This window comes from Cucurbita moschata, unplaced genomic scaffold, assembly GCF_002738365.1.
Source record: "Cucurbita moschata cultivar Rifu unplaced genomic scaffold, Cmos_1.0 Cmo_Scf00035, whole genome shotgun sequence".
Lineage (NCBI taxonomy): Eukaryota > Viridiplantae > Streptophyta > Magnoliopsida > Cucurbitales > Cucurbitaceae > Cucurbita > Cucurbita moschata.
Genome location: NW_019268551.1, coordinates 990817 through 1001859, shown reverse-complemented (window position 1 = coordinate 1001859; position 11043 = coordinate 990817). Strand labels below are relative to the sequence as shown.

At 37.1% G+C, this 11043-nt stretch overlaps 1 protein-coding gene across 1 annotated transcript; it reads right to left on the bottom strand.

The window, feature by feature from the left end:
- Positions 1-5949: 5949 nt before the first annotated feature.
- Positions 5950-10561, bottom strand: LOC111431107 (scarecrow-like protein 27). The gene is made up of 2 exons (XM_023067629.1): positions 7853-10561; positions 5950-6227 (listed from the first exon to the last, which is right to left on the bottom strand). The coding sequence occupies exon 1, from the start codon at positions 10079-10081 to the stop codon at positions 7892-7894; it is 2190 nt and encodes a 729-aa protein (XP_022923397.1). The 5' UTR covers positions 10082-10561; the 3' UTR covers positions 5950-6227; positions 7853-7891.
- Between the last annotated feature and the right edge of the window lie 482 nt (positions 10562-11043).

The following is an 11043-nucleotide window of genomic DNA, read 5'->3' as shown; positions in this document are numbered from 1 at the left end:
TAACCCTTTACAATGCCAAGTCTTTATATTATATAGTCTTAAGGGACAAATTTTAATTCAAAGGATAAAAAAAATTTATATTTGCTGATACCTCTTTAAATGGGTTTCGTTTTTTTATCTAACTAATGTGACATCTTTTATGTATGATTTTAATATATTGTTTTTTTTTTTTTTTTAATAATAATATATTTGAATAAAGAATCACTGTGTCTCTTCTCAAACAGATGTGTAATCCTATATTTTTATTGTTTCGTCTTTCAAAGCTGCTAATCAATGGACTCTCCTTTTACGGGTAAATAGGTGATTGAGTTTAGGAGAAAGAGCAGTTCAAGAATAAATAAGTTCCAGACTTCAGTCTCCCCTATATGGAATCCCTCCTTACCGGGAACCCTATAGGTAGGGGAGGGCACCTTGGTATGACCTAAGGAGTGTGATCAACAAAAATATGAAAAAATGACACTAAGTTTTAAAGAACATTAATAATGGATCAATACGAAACTGTTGTTTAACACTTAAAGATACACTAGTTTTAAGGTAAGATTTTAATATCTAATTTCTATGAGCTAAAATTTGATACTAAATTTTTTTATTAGTACGAGGTATTTCAAACGCACTAAATATTATATTTCTTAAATTTTAACCAATTTGAGTACAACTAAACTATTAAGTATCTAAATTCTCTCCCCCAGTATGCTACTAACTAAAAGAACATCTCTAATAAATATTAAAGAGTTCATATTCACGTTCTTAAGGTTATATAACAAAAACATATATGAACTTGAGCGTGATATACTCTCATCTAAGAAATCAACGATTTAAATTTTGTTACCCCAAGTAGCTATTTTGAACTCGAAACAAAAATAAGAGATAAAGAAGAGAAGAAAAATATACGAACCAGAGATTTTAGAGAGAAGTTGAGAAACTCTTTGGCGACACCCGTTGCAACTCATATTTGCATTTATAACAATTACCTGAAACTATCAAACAAAAACCAAAAATTATAAATCTTTCAATAAAATATATACATATTATTCCAAGAAATTTAGCAAAAAAAAAAAAAACAACATATCTGAAAGATCTTACAGAAGGGGGCGTAAGGTCCTCAGAAAACAACAAAGATTGCTCCATTCTTGGCGCTGTTCGTCAAAGTTCTTGACTTTCTCTCTCTAGTTAGGCAGCCATGGATGATGCTTCTCTCAACATTTCCATCTAAGTTCTTAGGCGGCTTATTAAATAGACCAATTCATCATTTTTTGGCCTAATTTAATCTTAGGGTTGGCAGATTTGACTATTTTAATTAAACCCTTTTTCAATTAATCTTTTCACATTCTCTCCGTCTTTTATTATTATATATTCGGACTTTAGATCTTTTGTTCGGGTTAATCCTATAAATCGGTAATCAAATTGGTAGTTGGTATCGGGCTTTATTTGGGTTCAATTCCTTTCTTCCCACGTGAACCAACGTTGGATCAATTCTTTCGATGCTTGCTCGGAGTGGGGTCGATTTGTTTTTGGTAAATTACAAGCTTAGTTTGTAAACTTTTGATTTTATGTTTAGTTATTTTGATGCCTGTAGTTGTACTTTGAATAATGTCTAATAAATTTTTTAACTTTAAATTTTGTGTCTAATAAATTTTTGAATTTTCAAGTTATCTTAAGAGCTTATGTTCAAAATGCACAATATCATACCATTGTGAAGAGTCGTGTTTGTCTAACATGGTATCAGAGTCATGCCCTAAACTTAATAGTGTCAATAGATTGGCAAATCCTCGAATGTCGAACAAAGGACTCCAAAAAGAAAAGGGAGTCGAGTCTCCTCGAAGGCAGTCAAAAATGACTAAGACTCAAAAGGAGTCGAGCCTCGATTAAGGGGAGGCGTGCTTTGTTCGATGGGAGGTGTTGGATGATGAAAGTCTCACATCGACTAATTTAGGAAATGATCCTGAGTTTATAAACAAATAATACACTCGTCAGTGGTATGAGGCCTTTTGGGAAGCCCAAAGCAAAGCAAAATGCACCTTCCTATTCGATGGTTCAGTCATAGGAACATCAAAATTAAGCTTGTTTTTGTTTGAGGCAATGACCATCAGATCCCAAATTTGGATTCCGGATCATGACCTGAATCTTGGACATAAGTTTAAATCATAATTCGAATCCTAAGCATGGGTCGATGTTTATTAGCGGTGGGCTTGAACTATTATATATGTTTTTTCTTTGCAAGTAACCTGTCTCTCTTATACATTTTCATATATTCAAATGGGTTAATAAAATAACAAATTAACTATATATTTTTGTCAATTAAAAATAAATTCAATTCAATATTAAAGATAATTAAATGAAAAAATTAAAAATTATATAAGAGATTAGTCAATTTATTTTTTCCCATTTGTAGAAAAATATTTTTCTTTCACAAATTTGATGCTCTCTTTTTTCTTAATATATTCCAACTTGGGTTTTAATAATTCTTTTTTTTTTTCTTTTTTTCAATTTCAATTATAAATTAATCAATGTCCTAAACAAAGAACAATTCCTTTCCTCAACAACCAATCGTTAGATAATATAAATATATTTTTTAAAATTTAAAGATATTTTATAATGTATTTTTTAAACAGAGTAGTAACGGTTTTCATTCAAAACAAATCGTAAAATTTTTTTAAAGACAAAATATAAAGTTTAAGAGTATTTTTATTAATTTAGTCGAATACACGTATAAATAAAAACAAAATGGTATATATGTTTAGTTATGGCATCGTGGCTTCATGTTCTTATCATCCCTTCCTTAAATATTTATTCATTCTATAAACACTAAAAAAAGGCATGAAATTAAAAAAAAATAAATAAATGGAAGTATGGGTAATTTCATACTTTAATTAATCCATTCATTAATAAATGCCATTTTGCTCCCACCCACTCTAGTTTAGTTTATTTTTTTTTATTATACGATCTGATACTCGATAATATATATTTTATATCAGTTGAGTTATGTTTATATTAGTAAATAATAGTTTAGACTAGGAAAGAAATTTGATACGTTGCTTCAAAAATTACATTAATGACAAAAATCTCTGAAGAAATTACGAAGTAATGAAAAGAAAAACAACAAATGGAGTAGGAGAGTTAGAGTCAGTCGGGTTCCTCCTGCGTGGTTGTGGTCCAAAGCATTCTCTAAGACTACATAGCTCGAGTAAAGAGCTTCCAACGACACCTACTCTAATGTTATATTCTAACTCGATCACTCGTAAAATCGGATTAACTCAATTTAACCTATTCAGTTTGTGTTGAGTAATAAACTTATTTGGATTGGGTTAGATTGAAATAGATGAAGATTTTATAAATTGAGTTAGTTTATGGGTTCTCCTAAGACTATACTAGGTTGAATCGAACTGACTCGAATTTATGGTTTAATTTTAATAAATATATTTTTTCTTATAAAAATATTAATTTTTAAATAAATGACCAAACAATGCGACCCTTTTCAATATTTTTAGATTTTCAATTTTCTAAATCCTTATAAATGTTTTTGGGATTAAATTTCTCTACATTTGAATTTGGACTTTGGGCCCAATTTGGGCTTCACTCATTTTGAAACTTACCCTAGAATTGGGCTTTGGGCCTAACCATTTGAATTGGGCTTCATTCATTTGAAACTTACCTTTTAGAATTGGGCTTTGGGCCTAACTCTTTTGGATCTAGAATTTGGGCCTAATTATCCTTATAAATGTTTTTGGGATTAAAATTCTATTTTCGAATTTGGACTTTGGGCCCAACCATTTGAATTGGGCTTCATTCATTTTGAAACTTACCCTTTAGAATTGGGCTTTGGGCCTAATTAATCTCCAGTTCGTTATATCTATCTAGGGCCCAATTTGATCCGACTAGAATTAACATTATTCGATATAATTAAATAGATGGTTGAAATAACTGCGAATGACAAATAACGACACAATTAAAAAGACGTATCAGTAAGAAAATGTGGCATACGAGTAAACGAGGGATACATGAGTGAACCAATACCACATCTGAATGAGAGCGGTCCTAAAACTTTCCTTTCCAGTGACTCAATCTCAGGAACTTCAAAAATTAAACGAGCTTTACTTGGAGCGACCGTTCTAAATCCTGAGCTTGGGTCGTGACAAAACGGGCAAAAATTTAAACTTAATTTATATTTGGTTGTGCTTAGAAATGGATGGGTGGAGAAGAGGACCACAAAGCCACCCAACACCACAATAAAATAAATATCATCTTCCTCACATGTGATAATGACATTCATATTTTTGAATTGGATTTTTCTCTCGTCGAGACTTTACGCTCCAAAATATATAATGTTTGAGGTTTACCATGTTTTTGTTCGTTGTCAAAAGTTTTCATATTCACCGATAAAATTTTGTTTTTACTGTTTTTTTTTTTTTTTGTTCATTTTAGTTCAACAAACGTGGAATGGAGAATCAAATTTTAGATTTTAGAGAAGGTAACTTATGTCATATCTACTTAACCATGCTCGAACGTTTAAATTTAGTATCAATTGAAAAACAGCTCCAACGCCCCACGTCGAAAATTTGGACAAAGAATTTGAATTTATATCTGATACCTCGACGTTTTCCTACCTCTCCTGTAAAGTGCTTGTTACCGTGAATAATATCCTACTCAAATCTTGTGTATGTTTTGTAAAATTGCTCCAAACAAAACATTTAATTTGTAGCGTTAAGAATATATTAGAAAAAGGTGAAAAAAAGTAATAATAATAAAAATAAATGTCACATTCCATCCCCCAAGAAACTCAATCATAAATGGTTCATGAAAGCAACTCTATTGTGCAGATCTATGTACTTTTCATGCCATCATAAATATATATATATATTATATAAAAATAAATAAATAAATAATCAAAACAAATCACAACCATTCATTTTGGGAGTCAGATTTATATCCAATTCCAATAATTTTAATCAAAACAAATCACAACCATACACATCATCCACATTTCTCCCACACAATTTTTTGTTTTTTTTTTAATTCACCCAAAAAACTAATAATAATAAAAATGAGCGGGCTAGGTGCAGGTCACGCTGACGAGTGGATCTTGTAGTCAAGCTTTCTTTTGTCAATGCACTCGGGACCTAATTCCCATTTGGCCGATCAAATTATATCTAGCAAAAAGCCTGATGCAGGTCATGCTCGACGAGTGGATCTTGCAGTCATGCTCTCCCTTTTGCCATTTCACTCGAGAGACAATTTTTGCATGGTTGATCGAATTTTATAAGCTCAGTGCAAGTCATGCTTGACAAGTGGATCTTACCCCTTTGCCATTGCACTCGAGAGAGAGCCAATTTTTGTACGGTTAGATCGAATTTTATCTTACAGTCAAGCTCCCTTCTACCATTGCACTCGAGAGCCAATTTCCGTCTAGCCAATCAAATTATATCTAGCAAAAAATTCAGTGCAGGTCATGCTCGACGAGTGGATCTTGCAATCAAACTCCCTTCTGCCATTGCACTCAAAGAGTCAATTCCTGTCTAGCTAATCAATTATATCTAGCAAAAGGCCCAATGCAAGTCATGCTCGATCAATGGATCTTACAGTCAAGCTCCCTTTCGCTATTGCACTCGAGAGCCAATATCCGTTCGAACAATCAAATTATCCCTACCAAAATGTCCAGTGCAAGTCATACTCGACAAGTGAATCTTACCGTGAAACTTCCTTTCGCCATTGCACCAAAGCCAATTCCCGTGCTTCCAGCAATTGATATTGGATCTTCCATTATTTAATTCGTGAGTCTCCATCACTTGTAGTGATCTCTCGTTCAATGAATAATTGAAAAACCTAATATTTGTAAGATGGAGAGTTCAACTGTTCTATGAAACGATAATCATTGACCTATGCTTGTTTCAGTTTAATCCTTGTCGTGGGTATTACAAACTATTAACCATAACAACAAAAACGTTACGAACCAGACCAAACCCAGATAGAAATTACAATTACCGAATAGAAATCTAACACATCGGTACTACAATATGAGCAATTAATCTTTGAGTGTCCAAACATAGCATGTTCCCTTCAATAATAAAGTTGTTTGTTTGTTTATTGATACTGATTATAATATAATCTCATTGCTAAGAACTGCCCCTCAAGCTTTAAGAATTAGGCCATGTTTGGAAGCCTCCAAAATGGCATACCTAAGAACAAATGAGTAAACAATTCACTCACCCATGTGGCTTCTTCATCAGTACCTGTTCCCACAACCATACACACAAGTTTGATATTCAATATGCAAAAAGACAAGCATTTTGAGAGAATCATTGTAATTTATAAGCCATTCAAACTGAATTATAAGAACCAAAGACAGGAGGTGATGGCAGTGTAATACTTAATTAGCAATGTGAATGAATCACTCGTATCAACGAACATAAGAACTATAGTTTTATCAGATTTTCGGGTCTTGTCCGAGCATAATGATAAGGGTAATTGGATCCAAACAGCAGCAAAATATTCGGGTTCGAGTTTTGTATAAGATTCATTCCCCCAACTGCGTTGATATGACAGTCGAGACTGTCTGCGCATGTCCATCGAAAACTCGCTACACTATTAGCAAAATCTAGCTACAAGATATGCAGAGCATCCAAAAAACATATCCTTCTTGGTCAAAGATACATGAAGGTTAGTGAATAAAAAGCTCAGATTCTCTGTCTTCGTAGCGATGACATCGGGGCTGAGAACTAAAACTAAGCAACCAGTTAGGGAATGGCCTGTGTGCGACATTCTACCTTCTAAGTTTAAGCTAGAACTGTGAGATCGAAAAATTCTTTATAAGGGTGTGGAAACCTCTCCCTAGCATACGCGTTTTAAAAACTTTGAGGGGAAACCCGAAAGGGAAAGCTCAAAGAGGACAATATCTGCTAATGGTAGGCTAGAGCTGTTACAAGAACCCAAGATAATAAGTGTGATAAGGGCTCGGGATGTATGGAGATACACTCGAAGATCCTAGGTTCAAGCCTCCAAGTGGTTCGTTGTCTCTCGTAACTAGACATGGGACGGGCAAAGACTCGTCCCTATGAGCTTAGCATAAGTTAGTGAGACCTCTGGTATGCAAGTTATCCCAAAAGAGAAAGCATGAAAGTATAAAATCACTATGTTCTGAGACTCTATTGGCTTTAGATATCCAGCTCACTTCTAAATACACCTTTACATCATCGAAGAGCTAAAGAGAAACAGACAGTGCACACCACTAAGGTTCGGTTTGGTAGCCATTTAGTTTCGAGTTTTTGTGGAGTGTGCCGGTTTCTCACAAGTTCTTTACAATTGTGAGATCCCACATCGGTTGGAGAGGAGAACAAAACATTCTTTATAAGGGTGTGGAAACCTATCCTTAGTAGACACGTTTTAAAATCCTTGAGAGGAAGCTCGAAAGGAAAAGCCCAAAGCGAACAATATCTGCTAGCAGTGGGCTTGGGCCGTTACAACAAATGTAAATTCCAAAAACTAGTCGTAACAGAGTGAAATGGAACACTTCTAGTACAACCACGACTCACTATCTGTACCCTTGTTTCAAACTCGGTTCTATCTTCATCTCGAACAAGTAGAACAACCAACATAACCAGAAAATGTGCATTTCATTACAATAAAACACGAAACGAAGAAAACGAAACCAGAGCAACAATGGCAGTTTTTGCAGAAGAAATAATATACTAACATGCTTGTAGTTAGATTTTTAGATACACTAAGGAAGCTAGCCTGTCTGGACCTATGAATCAAGAGCAGAAAATGATGCAAGAATGACAAGTAATGAAAGTTAAGAGATACCACAAAACAGTGCAATGTTATTGATGATTAATTATACGAGTAGATAAATTTGAACCTCTGGCATAATAAGAGTCGTTGATAAGAACCCGAGCTTTCAACATCTCCAGGCCGAAGCGGAGATGAGCTCCCGACGCTGCCAGCATAAAACTAGGGAAGCCTGCCGTTTCTCGACGTGAAATCCCCTCACAGAAGTTCTCTTTGCTACACATTCTGCTTGAGTTTCAGTGAAGTTGCTGAAGTTTACTGGTGTAAAGCCAGCAGAGGCAAAGAGTGTTTTCCAAAGGGGCATTCTTTCAGGCGCTCGAAGCCGCCCCAGAACAGTGCTTTCGATTCTCGGTTGCAAAAGAAACCTCTCGATCTTGTTCACAGCGTCCGAGTTCATATTAATAGCATCCAGAGATTCCAGGAGGTTAATGTAGGATTGAAGTGCCTGAAGCATATGCTGAGGAAATGGGAGGTCACTTCGATCGCACCCTCGGTCGAGTGAAACCACGAGTTTTGGTGAGAGTTGTTTGATGAAACGGAGGAGAGATGGAAGTAATGCTGGTTGATTCGATGTCGAACATAGAGGGAAGTTTACTGCAATAGCCTCGTTTTCGTTTGCTCGAGAAAATGGCAACGAAAAGGAGTTCTGGTTCAAGGAATCGAAGTTGATCATTTCGAACTCGAAACTTATCCCAATGTCATTAGCAAATTGAGTGAGATTTTCGCGCATAAGCCCGAGTTCGATCGGATGATGAGTCGAGGGAGAGGCAAAAGCAGTGATTTTGAGTGATGCACCCTGGTTCCTCAAGGACAGTTCCTGCATAAAAGAAGCCCATTGTGCTCCAAAACCAATATCAAAATCTACAATGTGAATTCGACCAACGTCGTCGAGAGCCTCGAGCAGTGCCTGATTGCAGGTGAAATTCACAAACTGAACAAGTGGGGAGATTTCGCAAAACACCTTGTAAGCACCCATCTTAAAGATCACATCGAACGGTGTCGGGCAGCGAGGTGGAGGAGGATTAACCGGGTTGTTCATAAGGAGGAGCAATTGAAGAGCCTCCTTGAAGTAGAAAGCAGCCCTTTGAAGGGGCTTTCCAATAGGTGAGAGCTGGTGATTGAGCCGCGCCAATATCCCTTGCGCGTGTGAGAAGTTCCCAGTCCCGACCAGCTCCGCCGCCTTGTAGAGCTGGTCGAGCAAAGCATGTTGCTGTTGCTGTGGGGGATTGTTATAAACCATTTCGTCGCCAAGCCCTACAACTTTCGGCTTCGGAGACATTGCCTTCTGCTGAGGAAGACACTGCAAACCAGGTGCATAACCAAGCTGCTGCTGCTGCTGCTGCTGCTGCAACACCTGCACCTGATGATTCCTCATCAAAATCTCATTCGGTATCGGTATCGACCCGTTCGGGTTCGCGTCGAGTGCTCCGCTCGAATTGTGCCTCTTCAGCTGAGGCTGGAGCTGCTGTTCTTGTTGACCAAACATCAATGGCACAAAGAAGCTAGGATTCTGAGGGGGCTGGTGCTGGTTCAACAAAACCTGAGCAGCATTCAAACTCTGGGGCTTCTCATCAGGGCGCTCAAATGGCTGAATCAAACCAGAAACAGGAACAACAAGATTTTCAAGAGACCCATTAAAGATAGGGCTCTGAAGATTCAAATTCCCATGGCGATTGTTCATCCCCAAACTAGAACTCTTGTAATTAGCCCCCCCACAAGCAGGAACAGGAAACGATAAATTAGGATTAATGTTAGCAAGAACATTACCAGCTCCGCCGCCGAATTCAGAACCCTGTTCGACAATTCCGATACCGGCATTGCCATCCAAATCAAAGGGGTTTTTACTCCCCATACTGGAATCTTCAACATCCCCGGCGATCCATCGGAGAAACGACTGTTCAGGGCCGGCAGTTTCCGACCACATACTCTCCAAATCCTCCAATCCACTAGAAAAAATGGCGTTCCCAACACCAGCTCCGGCGAGCGGCTCAACAGAAGGGGTCTCCGGAGGAAGTGAAGGAACACAACCACCGCCACCGCCACCGCCACCGCCAAAGGAAGAAGAGAGAGTGGAAACCGATGTGGGAGGACTGGGGCTTCTCATATGAAGAACGGAAGTGGGTTCGTTGTTGGGTAAAAGAAAATAAGAAAACCCTTCTTGTTGTTCTTCGAGTTCTTGGTGTTCTTCCCCTTTCTTAACCCACTTTTCTGCAAAACCAGAGCAAATCGGAGAAGAAGATAACGCGGCTGAAATTTCCAAGTCCCCCTTCCCCTGAAAATGAAAGGAAATCCCCCTCATACCCAGAGAAGCAAGAACAAAGCCGCCAAAGAAGAAATCAAGAACAATAACACTCCAAAGGGTTTGAAAACAGGAGAAGAACTACAAATTTGTGGGTTTAATCTGAAACCCACCATTTTTGTTTGCATGCCATTGAATCCCAAAATCCCATTATCAAAAACCCATTTCAGAGATTGTTCTTGAAATTCCTCTTCTTCCTCCACCTCAACCCCCTCTTCCTTCTACCTTCCATTTCCATAGCTGCTCTGCGTTTGTTCTCCTTGTTATCGCTTGAGAGATGGATGTTTTGTTTGTTGTTGTTGTTGTTCTAGGCTTGTGTTGTAGCAGAGGTCTGTGGGCTTCTCTGTTCTGCCATGGATGCGTACATCATAAAAAAGGCAATAAAGCGTACGCCTCCTTCTCCTCCACTCTCTCTCTCTTCATTTCTCTTACTTTTTCTCTTTCTTCTTCTTCTTCTTCTTCTTCTTCTTCTTCTTCTTCTTTTAATTTTTTTTGTTCTTTGGGTTAAAATGGTTTTGTTTTTGGCCCTTTTTGTTTATTTACTTGCCTTTGGGTTTGCTCTCTGCCTCCATTCTAGTTTGTACTGGGATACTCTTCTCTCTCTCTCCCTAATTTCAGAAAGCCCAAAACCAGGCAACTCGAACACAACAGCAACAAGGCCCTTCTCATTTCCTTCTTCCAACCTTACAACAACCCATCTCGTTTTTTAAATTGTTCCAACTAAAACAAAATTTAGAGTCATGTGTTTGTTCAAACATAATAGATAACACATGGGACATGTCGAGCTAAAAGAAAGTTTAGAGTGATACGTTTGTTTAAACATAATGGATAAGACATGGGGGAAATGTCGAGCTAAAAGAAAGTTTAGAATGATGTGTTTGTTTAAACATAATGGATAAGACACAAGGCCTGTCGAGCTAAAAGAAAATTTAGAGTGATATGTTTGTTTAAACATAATGGAT